At 43.0% G+C, this 15,060-nt stretch overlaps 1 protein-coding gene across 3 annotated transcripts in view; it reads right to left on the bottom strand.

The window, feature by feature from the left end:
- Positions 1-15,060, bottom strand: part of rab3gap1 (RAB3 GTPase activating protein subunit 1) — a 135,552-nt gene that overhangs the window by 6,171 nt on the left and 114,321 nt on the right. For all 3 annotated transcript variants that reach the window (XM_072262155.1, XM_072262153.1, XM_072262154.1), the window contains 5 exons: positions 11,086-11,223; positions 8,302-8,529; positions 2,858-2,954; positions 2,582-2,685; positions 2,386-2,501 (listed from right to left, as the gene is read on the bottom strand). In XM_072262155.1, coding sequence (XP_072118256.1) covers positions 2,386-2,501; positions 2,582-2,685; positions 2,858-2,954; positions 8,302-8,529; positions 11,086-11,223 — 683 coding nt within the window. The remainder of the gene's footprint in view (positions 1-2,385; positions 2,502-2,581; positions 2,686-2,857; positions 2,955-8,301; positions 8,530-11,085; positions 11,224-15,060) is intronic.

The following is a 15,060-nucleotide window of genomic DNA, read 5'->3' as shown; positions in this document are numbered from 1 at the left end:
CAGGTCGATTGGGAACATCAGGTTGTTAATGGATCTAAAGAGAGTAAGTTTGTTGAATGCCTAAGAGTTAGCTTTTTAGAACAGTTTGTCCTTGAGCCTACTAGGGGATCAGCTATACTGGATTGGGTGTAATGTAATGAACTGGAGGCGAATAGGGAGCTTAAGGTAAAAGAACTCTTAGGAACCAGTGATCACAATATAAGAACATAAGACCATAAGATATAGGAGCAGAAGTAGGCTATTCAGCCCATCGAGGCTGCTCTGCCATTCAATCATGGGCTGATCCAATTCTTCTAGTCATCCCCACTCCCCTGCCTTCTCCCCATACCCTTTGATGCCCTGGCTAATCAAGAACCTATCTATCTCTGCCTTTTATGCACCCAATGACTTGGCCTCCACAGCCGCTTGTGGCAACAAATTCCACAGATTTACCACTCTCTGACTAAAGTAATTTCTCCGCACCTCTGTTCTAAATGGACATTCTTCAATTCTGAAGTCATGCCCTCTTGTCCTAGACTCCCCTACCATGGGAAATAACTTTGCCATATCTAATCTGTTCAGGCCTTTTAGACATGATTGTGTTCAACTTGATATTTGATAGGGAGGAAGATGTAGCAGTATTTCTGTGGTGTAAGGGAAATTACAATGGTATGAGAAAGGAGTTGGCCAAAGTAAATTGGAAGGAGCTGGCAGGGATGTCAGCAGAGCAGCAATAGTGAGTGTTTCTGGGGAAAAATGAGGAAGATGCATGACATGTAAATTCCAAAAATGAAGAAATACTCAAATGGTAAAATAGTATAACCGTGGCTGAAAAGGGAAGTCAAAGCTATTGTAAAAGCAAAAGAAAGGGCATACAACAAAACAAAAATTAGTGAGAAGACAGAGGATTGGGATGCTTTTAAAAACCTACAGAGAGCAACTAATAAAATCATTAGAAGAGAAAAGGTGAAATATGAAAGCAAGCTAGAAAATAATATCAAAGTGGATAGTAAAAGTTTTTTTCAAGTATGTTCAAAAGAAAAGAGAAATGAGCGTGGATATAGGACCACTAGAAAATGAGGCAGGAGAAATAATAACGGGGGGGGGGGCAAGGAGATGGCTGATGAACTAAATGAGTATTTTGCGTCAGTCTTCACTGTGCAAGACATCAGCAGTGTGCCTTATGTTGTAGTGTGTGAAGGAAGAGAAGTGGGTGCAGTTACTGTTACAAGAGAGAAGGTGCTCAAAAAGCTGAAAGACCTAAAGGTACATAAGTCACCCGGACTAGAGGAACTGCACCTTAGGGTTCTGAAAGAGGTAATGTTAGCTTTAGAAATGATCTTACAAAAATCATTGCATTTTGGTATGGTGTCGGAGAACTGGAAAATTGTAAATGTTACTTCACTCCTTAAGACAGCAGGAAGGCAGCAGAAAGAAAATTATAGATCAGTTAGCCAGACGTCAGTGGTTGGGAAGATGTTGGGGTCAATTGTTAAGGATGAGGTGATGGAGTACTTGGTGACACAGGACAAGATTGTACAAAGTCAGCATGGTTTCCTTCAGGGAGAATCATGCCTGATGAACCTGTTGGAACCTTTGAGGAGATTACAAGTAGTATTGATAGAGGGGATGCAGTGGATGTTGTATATTTGGACTTTCAGAAGAACTTTGACAAGGTGCCACACGAGGCTGCTTACCAAGTTAAGAGCCCATGGTATTACAGGAAAGTTACTAACATGGTTAGAACAGTGGCTGATTGGTAGGAAGCAGCGAGTGGCAATAAAAGGATCCTTTTTTGGTTGGCTGCCAGTGACTAGTGGTGTTCTGCAGGGGTCGGTATTGGGACCGCTTCTTTTTATGCTGTATATAAATGACTTAGATGGAGTAGGCGGCTTTGTTGCCAAGTTTGCAGATGATATGAAGATTGCTGGAGGGGTAGGTAGTGTTGAGGAAATAGGTAGGATGCAGAAGGTCTTAGACAGACTCAGAGAATAAGCAAGAAAGTGGCAAATGAAATACAATGTTGGAAAATGCATGGTCATGCACTTGAGTAGTAGAAATAGACGTGCGGACTCTTCGGCGAAATCCACATTGTCACGGGAAGGACATGCAATTCCACACACTCAGCACTCAAGGTCAGTACTGAGACCAAATGTGAAAAATAAACCCAAGGAATACAATATTCTGTTCTTAGATGATTACATCAATCCCAGGTTACTTACTGTACATAACAGTAAATACTTTATTAAAATCTTTCCATTTATCTAGTTTACTCTCATAAACTGCACAAAAATATTCACTGCCCATCTCTGATTTACAGAATCAACGAAACATTCAGTATATTAAATCAAATTATCGGTTACCAATTGGAAAATGGATAATATAACAATATACCACAACATTTACCTTTCCAATTCCACATGTTCCTCGTCCTTTTCGTGTTTCTTAATTCCAAACTTGACTTGGAGTGATCGTGATCTTGCAATAATAGCTTCTGCAGATATTATTTGACTAATTATTTCCTAAAAAAATATATCACAGAGTTTCATTTCTCAATTTTTGAAAGGCACTTTTAGTTCAAGAGAGAATTAACAAAACTTACTTCCAATTTTTTGATGTCAGGGTTTGAATATCTTAATAATTTGCCAGCTTGAGTAATGATCTGCTGAATTAATTTTTTTACAGATGGGATATCTTCTACAGACTCTGAAGGTGGGAATCAAAATAGTAGGATCATTAAGACTGGAAGCACAATGAGAAAACAATTTACAAAGTTCTGTTAACAGTAAACAGCTAATTAAGATCATTAGTAAACTAGTTAGATCAACAATTATGGAATTCTGTATTTTCCCACTCACAAGCAATTACATATATTCACCTTCTTCCTTAACCTTCAGCAGTGCTGCATGCAAGACGCAAGGCAGTAAGTGTCTAGTCAAATCTGCAGGCTTCAAACCAACTAAATAGTGAAGGACCTGGGAGAAAACATACGTCCTGTTAACTCAATTCATACATCAAAATCTGTAGACAGATATCAATTAGAACGTGACTAAAATAACAACTAAACATTCTAAAATTGCTTCACCTTGCTTCCCAAGAATAGTACATAAATTACCTACATGCAGGAAAAAAATCTTTAGTATCTCATCATGCTCAATAAACTTAAAACCATGATCATGTTGAATACATATCTGCTGTACTTTAGTGAGCTTTGATAAGTTCTTTTACCTCAACACAAACAGACATGAGCAAAAGTGACAACACATTCACTCACACAGGAGTTTGGTCCAATGAGTCTGCTCTGTCATTCAATCATGGCTGATATTTTCATTTCCTTTCTCCTGCCGTCTTCCCCGTAACTATTAACGTTCTTATCAATCAAGAACCTATCAAATTCTGCCTTAAATAGATCCACAAACTTGGCATCCATTGCCATCTATAGCAATGGATCCACAGATCCACCACCCACATGCTCACAAAATTGCTTCTTCTCTCAGTTTTATAGGGGGGCCCTTTATTCTGAGGCTGCGCCCTCTGATCCCAGGATCTTCTATGAATGGAAACATTCTCTCCATATCTACTCCATCTGTATCTCTCAGTATTAGAATCAGAGTCATTATCACCAGCATGTGACGTGAAATTTGTTAACTTAGCAGCAGCAGTTCAATGCAATACATAATCTAGCAAAGAGAAAAAAGAGTAATAAATAAAATTAAACATAAGAATAAATAAACAAGTAAATCAATTACGTATATTGAATAGATTATTTAAAAATGTGCAAAAACAGAAATACTGTATATTAAAAAAGCGAGGTAGTGTCTAAAGCTTCAAAGTCCATTCAGGAATCGGATGGCAGAGGGGAAGAAGCTATTCCTGAATCACTGAGTGTGTGCCTTCAGGCTTCTGTATCTCCTACCTGATGGTAACAGTGAGAAAAGGGCATGCCCTGGGTGCTGGAGGTCCTTAATAACGGATGCTGCCTTTCTGAGACACCGCTCCCTAAAGATGTCCTGGGTACTTTGTAGGCTAGTGCCCAAGATGGAGCTGACTAGTTTTACAACCCTGTGCAGCTTCTTTCGGTCCTGTACAGTAGCCCCTCCATACCAGACAGTGATGCAGCCTGTCAGAATGCTCTCCACAGTACAACTATAGAAGTTCTTGAGTGTATTTGTTGACATGCCAAATCACTTCAAACTCCTAATAAAGTATAGCCACTGTCTTGCCTTCTTTATGACAACATCAATGTCTTGGGACCAGTTTAGATCCTCAGAGATCTTGACACCTAGGAACTTGAAACTGCTCACTCTCTCCACTTCTAATCCCTCTATGAGGATTGGTTGGTATTCCTTCGTCTTACCCTTCCTGAAGTCCACAATCAGCTGTTTCGTCTTATGAGTGTACTGTAGATATGAGTGCAACCGGGCGATGGTCATTAAGGCAGCCCACATTATTCTTCTTAGGCACTGGTTTAATTGTTGCCTTTTTGAAGTAAAGGGGAACTTCACCCTATAGCAGTGAGAGGTTGAAAATGTCCTTGATTACTCCCGCCAGTTGGTTGGCACAGGTTTTCGGAGCCTTACCAACAATGTTTCCTCTAATATTTAGTAGTGTGCTCAAAAATCTTACGTTGTGCAAATTTTTTCCGTGACAAAAGTATGTGCGCACTGAATGCATACATGACACAGTATATGTAGATTTACAAAATATTTGACATAAAACTGCACAGAACAACAACAAAATAACAGACATATTTAAGTCGCTGTTATTTTTTCTCTCTCCTGTCTTTGGCATTTACCCATTCTTTGTAAACTCTAGCTAGACTAATAGAACTTCTATCCAATTGATAGCTTTTGATTCTCATTAACATATCCAAATGACATTCACCTAAACTGTTTCTCAGCTTGTTTTTGAGTTGATCCATTAGACTAAAACCTCACTCATAGTCCGCACTAGATGCAATGTCCGTCAACTGTGCAAGCTCGCAAAACTGTTCATCTTGTAGTACAAATGCCATCATTTGGGCAAAGTTTGAAATCAGTTTGGATTTAATTTTTTCTTGCACAGAAAAATTGAAATCATTAAACTGTCCAACTATTACAGTACTCTCAGCTAGAAAATCATGATATTTTAGACACAAGGCATTAACTTGTTCATCGCCAAATGTGAAGTCACAATCTGCAATTGCAGAGAAATCAAAAGGTGACCATTCTTGTACCTCATCTTCAGGAAACCTTTCTTCTGAATGAAGAAAAAGACCATTTATAAAAGTCAACAGCGAACTTGCATCTACTGTGACGGTTTCTTCACATTGTTGACTTAGCAAAACTTTAACTTTGTCACTCCACGAAACATTATCTCCCAGATACTGCTTTCTTATCTTGTTAATTTTGCCTCGTGCAATATGAAGTGAATCAGTCGGTGTCAGGCCACTCTTTTGCAGAATCTTGCACAGTGCAGCCAGTTCATCAAAGACATCACTTAAAACCTGTAAAGCTACTTTGTATGTGATATTTATTAATTTCTCGTGACAGTATTTAGCCACAGGGTCATTTGACTGATCTTTTTCAATAAAGACTTAGTAAGTTATCTGCAGGATTTGAAACAGATCTTTGTAAACTGTACAATATGAACACTGTCCGCCAAAGATGGCTGCCGCCGTGATGCAGCTGTACAAACCGGAACAGGATAGGTGAGATGATGTAAATTAGTGACGTGCATTGTGGTATTTGAAAAACAGACTAACTAGTTAACAGAAACACTTAGCTAAGAGATTATTTTCAATAAGTATAATTATTAATTACTACATTATTTTAGGTAACTAACCTTCTGTGCGCACATGAATTTCCTTTGTGCGCTGGTTGAAAAACGTGTGTGCGCGCGCACAGGCGCACAGCTTAGAGGGAACATAGCTTACCAGGTACCCTGTCAGGATCTTTCGCCTTGTGAGGGTTCACCCTCTTCAAAGGCAACCTAGCATCGGCCTCTGAGACGGAGATCACAGAGTCATCAGGTGCAGCAGGGATCTTCACAGCTGTAGTTGTATTCTCCCTTTCAAAGCAGGCATGGAAGGCGTTGAGTTCATCTGGTAGTGAAGCATCGCTGCCATTCATGCTACTGGGTTTCACTTTGTAGGAAGTAATGTACTGCAACCCCTGCCAGAGTTGCTGTACATCCGATGTAACCTCCAACCTCGTTCAAAATTGTCTCTTTGCCCTTGAAATAGCCCTCTGCAAGTCATAGCTGGTTTCCTGGTACAGGCCTGGGACACCAGACTTGAATGCCATACATCTAGCCTTCAGTAGACGACGCATCTCCTGGTTCATCCACGGCTTTTGGTTTGGGAATGTACAGCAAGTCTTTGTAGGCACATACTCATCCACACAAGTTTTAATGAAGTTTGTAACAGCTGCAGCATACTCATCCAGATTCAATATAGTCTGAATACAGTCTAGTCCACCGATTCAAAGCAGTCCTGTAGGCACTCCTGTGCTTCCCTTGTCCACACCTTCTTGGTCCTCACTACTGGTGCTGCAGTCTTCAGTCTCTGCCTATACTCAGGGAGTAGAAGTACAGCCAGGTAATCAGACTTCCTGAAGTGAGGGTGTGGAATAGCATGGTAGGCATTCTTGATGGTGGTGTAGCAATCATCCAGCGTGTGCTGCCTCTAGTATTGCAAGTGATCTGTTGATGGTAATTCTGATCCCTCTCAGAGGACTAGTCTGTATTCCCATTCTGAAGTCCACAATCAGTTTTTCGGTCTTACTGACGTTGAGTGCAACTTGCTTCTACGACACCATTCAACAAGCTGATGTGTCTCACTCCTGTACACCCTCTCTGATTTGATACCCAGTTTTTGGTCCAATTCAGCAAATTAGATAGAGTTTAATGCTGGACAAAACCTGCGGCCTTAGCGAGTCGCCCTGGAAAATGCCTGAGTTTATTTTGATAACGGTGTTCGTTTCTTTTATGGTTGTTAACAGATAGGGTGATTATAGTGTGATAATGCTTCGTCAAACGTTGTACAAATTCCACGAAGTTTTGAGTGTAGTTTATATATATTAAGAACTTCAATTAACTGAGAATTTGGGACAGAATCAAATGCATTTTGGTAGTCAGTTTAACAACATGAAAGTTTTCTGCTTTTTCACCCGGCTTCACTTAGAATTACAGAATCTATTAATCAGCTGTTCTTTACACCCTTTCATACCCTTACAGCTTCCTATCTACTCTTCTGTAAATATACTGTGGTTATCTAAGTGAGTTGTGCTTTGTTGCGAGGTGTATGATGTTTTATGTTTAGTTTGAAAACAAGTAATCGGACAATATTTTGACAGGTCATTTGTAATTTCTCCTTTAGATAAGAGATACGTTTTACCTTCTGTCAAAAACCAAAATTTTAACAAAATTGTTCATAAGTTTCATTGGTACATATGAAGTCAAATAATTTTTTTTTATATACAAGACCATAAGACTAAGACACAGGAGCAGAATTAGGCCATTTGGCCCATAGCGTCTGCTCTGCCATTCAATCATGATTGATCCTTTTTTCCCTTCCTCAGCCTCCTCCCCGTAACCTTTGATGCTGTGGCCAATCAAGAATCGATCAAGCTCTGTTTAAAGACACCTAAAGATCTGGCTTTCACAGCTGCCTGTGGTTATAAACCTCACAAATTCACCACCCTCTGGCACTTAAGGCAGAGACAGATATGTTCTTGATTAGCCAGGGTATCAAAGGTTATGGGGGAGAAGGCAGCAGGGTGGGGATGACTGGAACAATTGGATGAGCCCCTGACTGAACGGTGGAGCAGACTCGATGAGCCAAATGGCCTACTTCTCCTACTTTTTCTTAAGGTCTTGTCCCAGACTTCCCCAACATGGGACACATCCTTTCTGCATCTACTCTGACTAAGCCTTTAAACATTCGTAAGGTTTCAATGAGATCCCCCTCATCCTTCTAAATTCCAGTGAGTACGGACCCAGAGCCATCAAACATTCCTCGTATAACTCTTTCATCCTTCTGAACTGCAACAAGTATAAATATTATCACAACTTTTCTAGTTGTGGGTATTATTACTATTACAATAATATTACAGAACCTGCTTTCGTTTATTTCCCATTCCAACATTCTGCTTACGCCTGTCTTAGTTTTATATGCAAGTTCCTTTCTGCTCTCCAATTTATACTTAGCTTTTGGTCCACAATTATTTACTAGTATCTTTCAGGTGGGCTGCAGTCCTCCTTCATATTTCCTTCTGCCTTTTTTACGCTATTTTTACTTTCCTTCATTACATTATTGTTAAAGTTAGAATTTGCCAGTCGTACCTTCTCAGCCTCCCTTGTGTCATCAAAAAGACGCCTTTGTCGTCGAGCAGGAGTTGGCTTTGCTGTTTCCCATACTTCCACCCACATGTTACCAGGGATTTTCATTCTGGCACTCAACTCTCCCCTGAGAACCTTGTCACCTACTTCATCAGTGAATTCTTCTTCAACATAATCACGTGGAGAGTACCACCTCACAAAATCTTCCAAACAACAGCCTGGATTTGCAGCCTAATAAACAAATCAAATGGGTCATAAAATTATTATTCTACACCTGAGTTACATTTTGTTAAATAAGTAAAATTCATAGTTTGATTTTCATTTACTTTAACATTTTTTAATTTAATACTGGTCAATAAAATCAATATATTATACTTCTATCTAATATCCTTTCCTCCAAATGTTGTTGAATATTATTGTCCCATCCTATACAGATCACAAGGGGTCTAATAGATACCCAGAAGTAGAGGGGAACTTCAGCTAGTACTTACTAATCATAAGGATGTAGACAAGCAACACACATCAAAGTTGCTGGTGAACGCAGCAGGCCAGGCAGCATCTGTAGGAAGAGGTACAGTCGACGTTTCAGGCCGAGACCCTTCGTCAGGACTAACTGAAGGAAGAGTTAGTAAGAGATTTGAAAGTGGGAGGGGGAGATCCAAAATGATAGGAGAAGACAGGAGGGGGAGGGATGGAGCCAAGAGCTGGACAGGTGATTGGCAAAGGGGATATGAGAGAATCATGGACAGGAGGTCCGGGGAGAAAGACAAGGCGGGGGGTGGGGGGAACCCAGAGGATGGGCAAGGAGTATAGTCAGAGGGACAGAGGGAGAAGAAGAAGAGTGAGAGAAAGAATGTGTGTATAAAAATAAATAACGGATGGGGTATGAGGGGGAGGTGGGTCATTATCGGAAGCTAGAGAAGTTGATGTTCATGCCATCAGGTTGGAGGCTACCCAGAATATAAGGTGTTCTTCCTCCAACCTGAGTGTGGCTTCATCTTTACAGTAGAGGACGCCGTGGATAGACATGTCTGAATGGGAATGGGATGCGGAATTAAAATTTGTGGTCTCTGGGAGATCCTGCTTTCTCTGGCGGACAGAGCGTAGGTGTTCAGCAAAGCAGTCTCCCAGTGTGCGTCGGGTCTCGCCAATATATAGAAGGCCACATCGGGAGCACCGGACGCAGTATATCACCCCAACCGACTCACAGGTGAAGTGTCGCCTCACCTGGAAGGACTGTCTGGGGTTCTGAATGGTGGTAAGGGAGGAAGTGTAAGGGCACATGCAGCACTTGTTCCGCTTACAAGGATAAGTGCCAGGAGGGAGATCGGTGGGGAGGGATGGGGGGTACGAATGGACAAGGGAGTTGCGTAGGGAGCGATCCCTGCAGAAAGCAGGGGGGGGGGGGTTGGAAAAGATGTGCTTAGTGGTGGGATCCCGTTGGAGGTGGCGAAAGTTACGGAGAATAATATGTTGGACCCGGAGGCTGGTGGGGTGGTAGGTGAGGACCAGGGGGACCTTATTCCTAGTGGGGAAGCGGGAGGATGAAGTGAGAGCAGATGTGCGTGAAATGGGGGAGATGCGCTTGAGAGCAGAATTCATAGCGGAGGAAGGGAAGCCCCTTTCTTTAAAAAAGGAGGACATCTCCCTCGTCCTGGAATGAAAAGGCTCATCCTGAGAGCCCCATCCTCCCGCCACCCCACTAGGAATAGGGTCCCCCTGGTCCTCACCTACCACCCCACCAGCCTCCGGGTCCAACGTATTATTCTCCGTAACTTCGGACACCTCCAACGGAATCCCACCACTAAGCACATCTTTCCCTCCCCCCTTCGCTCTGTTTTCCGCAGGGATCGCTCCCTACGCAACTCCCTTGTCCATTCGTCCCCCCATCCCTCCCCACTGATCTCCCTCCTGGCACTTATCCTTGTAAGCGGAACAAGTGCTGCACATGCCCTTACACTTCCTCCCTTACCACCATTCAGGGCCCCAGACAGTCCTTCCAGGTGAGGCGACACTTCACCTGTGAGTCGGCTGCGGTGATATACTGCGTCCGGTGCTCCCGATGTGGCCTTCTGTATATTGGCGAGACCCGACGCAGACTGGGAGACCGCTTTGCTGAACACCTATGCTCTGTCCGCCAGAGAAAGCAGGATCTCCCAGAGGCCACACATTTTAATTCCACATCCCATTCAGACATGTCTATCCATGGCCTCCTCTACTGTAAAGATGAAGCCACACTCAGGTTGGAGGAACAACACCTTATATTCCGCCTGGGTAGCCTCCAACCTAATTGCATGAACATCGACTTCTCTAACTTCCGCTAATGCCCCACCTCCCCCTCGTACCCCATCTGTTATTTATTTTTATACACACATTCTTTCTCTCACTCTCCTTCCTCTCCCTCTGTCCCTCTGACTATACTCGTTGTCCATCCTCTAGGTTCCCCCTCCCATGTCTTTCTCCCTGGACTTCCTGTCTCATGATCCTCTCATATCCCCTTTGCCAATCACCTGTCCAGCTCCTGGCTCCATCCCTCCCCCTCCTGTCTTCTCCTATCATTTCGGATCTCCCCCTCCCCCCCCCCCCACTGTCAAATCTCTTACTAGCTCTTCCTTCAGTTAGTCCTGACGAAGGGTCTCAGTTGAAACATCGACTGTACCTCTTCCTAGAGATGCTGCCTGGCCTACTGCGTTCACCAGCAACTTTGATATGTGTTACTTGAATTTCCAGCATCTGCAGAATTCCTGTTGTTTAGGATGTAGACAAAATTATCAGAAGGAATTTTACCTTAAAGGATTCCATGTCTGACAGCAAACAAGCACTCTGCATTCTAGCACGCAGATGTGCTCCTTCAGCTGAAGTTCCCAGTTTGGCTAATACCTCTGATTGTTCTTCTAAGACATCTTCTGTCATTGGTGCTGGTTCCTGATAGAGAAAAGTTTTAGTAAATTAAGCTTTGATTCCTATGATGTGCAAGGAAGGAGATGTGGGAAGGAAAAGACAAGACAGAGGAGCATATTTAGGCTGTTCAGCCCATCAAGTCCGCTCTGTTATTTCATGTCTGATCCCAGATCCCATTCAACCCCATACACCTGCTGTCTCACCATATCCCTGAGGACCCGACCAATTAGGAATCTATCAACCTCTACTTTAAATATACCCACGGACTTGGCCTCAACTGCAGTCGGTGGCAGAGCATTCCATATATTCACCACTCTTTGGCTAAAAAAAAAAATTCCTCCTGACTTCTGTTCAAAAGGTCGCCCCTCAATTTTGAGGCTGTGCCTTCTAGTTCTGGATACCACCACCATAGGATACATCCTCTCAACATCCATCTTATCTAGTCCTTTCAACACTCAGTAGGTTTCAATGAGAGCCGCCCATATTCTTCTAAATTCCAGTGAGTACAGGCCCAAAGCTGCTGAACACTCCTCATATGTTAACCCCTTCAATTCCAGAATCTTCCTGTGAAACTCCTCTGGACTCTCTCCAATGACAATACATCCTCTCTGATACAAGGAGCCCGAAAATGTCGACAATACTCTAAGTGTGTCTAGTGTCTTATAAAGCCTCAGCATCATCTCCTTGCTTTTATATTCTATTCCCCTTGAAGTAAGTGCCAACATTGCATTTGCCTTCTTTATCACAGACTCAACCTGGGACTCTCGCACGAGGACTTCCAAGAACCTCTGCACCTCTGATGCTTCAATTTTCTTCCCATTTAGATAAAAGTCTACACTATTGTTCTTTTTACCAATATGCATTCTCATACATTTACGAACAAGGTATTCCATCAGCCACTTTATTGCCGATTCTTCCAATTTGTGCAAGGCCTGCTGCAATCACATTGCTTCCTCAACACTACCTACCCTGCACCTATCTACATATCATCTGCAAACTTTGCCACAAAGCCATTAATTCCACTATCTAACTCATTGACAAACGTGAAAAGTAGTGGTTCCAATACTGACCCCTGAACACCTCTAGTCACGGGCAGCCAACCAGAGAAGACCCCCTTTATTCCCACTCATTGCCTCCTGCCTGTCAGCCATTCCTCTGTCCATGCCAGTATATTTCCTGTAACACAAAATGATTTTATCTTGTTAAGCAGCCTTATGTAAGGCACTCTATCAAATGTCTTCTGAAAATTAAATAAATGACATCCACTGCCTCTCCTATCCAGACGGAATATAAGGTGTTGTTCCTCCAACCTAAGTGTGGTGTCATCGCGACAGTGGAGGCGGCTATGGACAGACATATTGGAATGGAAATGAGGTGGAATTGAAATGGGAGGTGGCACTGGGAGGTCCCCCTTTTTCTGATGGACAGTGCGTAGGTGGTCGGCGAATCCAGGGCCCCAAACAGTCATACCAGGTGAGGCGACACTTCACTTGTGAGTCTGTTCGGGTCATATACTGTGTCCAGTGCCACTGGTGTGGCCTCCTGGAAATCAGTGAGACCTGACATAGACTGGGAGACCACTTCACTGAGCACCTATGCTCCGTCTGCCAGAAAAAGTGGGATCTCCCAGTGGCCACCCATTTTAATTCCACTTCTAAAATGTCTATCCATGGCCTCCTCCACTGTCGTGAGGAGGCCACACTTGGGAAGGAGGAACAACACCTTATATTCCGTCTGGATAGCCTCCAACCTGGTGGCATGAACATCAGTTTCTCAAACTTCTGGGAATTCACCCCCACCTCACCATTCCCCATCCCCTTTACCCTCTCTCACCTTATCTCCTTGCCTGCCCATTGCCTCCCACTGGTGCTCCTTCCCCCTTTTCTTTCTTCCATGGCCTTCTGTCCTCTTCCATCAGACTCCCCTTTCTCCAGCCCTGTATCTCCTTCACCGATCAACTTCCCAGCTCTTTATGTCATCCCTCCCCCTTCAGGTTTCACCTATCACCTTGTGTTTTTCTCTCCCCTCCCCACACCTTTTAAATCTCTCCTCAGCCTTTGTCCCCTCAGTCCTGATGAAGGGTCTGGCACGAAGCATTGACTGTGTCCCTTTTCCATAAATGCTGCCTGGCCTGCTGAGTTCCCCCCAAACCTCATCCTTAATAATGGTGTCCAACACTTCCCCAACCACTGAAGTTAGGCTTACTGGCTTATAATATTCTCTCTTTTGTCTTTTGTATGAATTTAATATTATCATTGCCTCCTAAGGGTTAGAAACCATAGAAACTACAGCACAGAAACAGGCCTTTTGGCCCTTCTTGGCTGTGCCGCACCATTTTCTGCCTAGTCCCACTGACCTGCACACGGACCATATCCCTCCGTACACCTCCCATCCATGTATCTCTCCAACTTATTCTTAAATGTTAAAAAAGAACCCGCATTTACCACCTCATCTGGCAGCTCATTCCATACTCCCACCACTCTCTGTGTGAAGAAGCCCCCACTAATGGTCCCTTTAAACTTTTCCCCCCTCACTCTTAACCCATGTCCTCTGGTTTTTTTCTCCCCTTGCCTCAGTGGAAAAAGCCTGCTTGCATTCACTCTATCTATACCCATCAGAATTTTATATACCTCTATCAAATCTCCCCTCATTCTTCTACGCTCCAGGGAATAAAGTCCTAACCTATTCAACCTTTCTCTGTAACTGAGTTTCTCAAGTCCCGGCAACATCCTTGTAAACCTTCTCTGCACTCTTTCAACCTTATTTATATCCTTCCTGTAATTTGGTGACCAAAACTGAACACAATACTCCAGACTTGGCCTCACCAATGCCTTATACAACCTCATCATAACATTCCAGCTCTTATACTCAGTACTTTGATTAATAAAGGCCAATGTACCAAAAGCTCTCTTTACGACCCTATCTACCTGTGACGACACTTTTAGGGAATTTTGTATCTGTATTCCCAGATCCCTCTGTTCCACAGCACACCTCAGTGCCTTACCATTAACCCTGTATCTTCTACGTTGGTTTGTCCTTCCAACGTGCAATACCTCACACTTGTCAGGATTAAACTCCATCTGCCATTTTTTAGCCCATTTTTCCAGCTAGTCCAAGTCCCTCTGCAGGCTCTGAAAACCTTCCTCACTGTCTACTACACCTCCAATCTTTGTATCATCAGCAAACTTGCTGATCCAATTTACCACATTATCATCCAGATCATTGATATAGATGACAAATAACAATGGACCCAGTACTGATCCCTGTGGCACACCACTAGTCACAGGCCTCCACTCAGAGAAGCAATTCTCTACCACCACTCTCTGGCTTCTTCCATCAAGCCATTGTCTAATCCAATTTACCACCCCTCCATGTATACCTAGCGACTGAATTTTCCTAACTAACCTCCTATGCGGGACCTTGTCAAAGGCCTTACTGAAGTCCATGTAGACAATATCCACTGCCTTCCCTTCATCCACTTTCCTGGTAACCTCCTCAAAAAACTCCAACAGATTGGTCAAACATGACCTACCACGCACAAAGCCATGTTGACTCTCCCTAATAAGTCCCTGTCTATCCAAATGCTTGTAGATTCTGTCTCTTAGTACTCCCTCCAATAACTTACCTACTACCGACGCTAAACTCACCAGCCTATAATTTCCCGGATTACTTTTCGATCCTTTTTTAAACAACGGAACAACATGAGCCACTCTCCAATCCTCCAGCACTTCACCCATAGACAGCGACATTTTAAATATTTCTGCCAGGGCCAGGGTTCCTTTATGTTAAGCTAATTAAAACCTGGGTTATTACACATAACCATTCTAAGATAGGCTTTCTAAGATGCCTTAGTAGGCTCAA

This window comes from Mobula birostris, chromosome 6 (genome assembly GCF_030028105.1).
Source record: "Mobula birostris isolate sMobBir1 chromosome 6, sMobBir1.hap1, whole genome shotgun sequence".
Taxonomy (NCBI): Eukaryota; Metazoa; Chordata; class Chondrichthyes; order Myliobatiformes; family Myliobatidae; genus Mobula; species Mobula birostris.
This window is presented reverse-complemented; position numbering and strand designations above follow the sequence as displayed.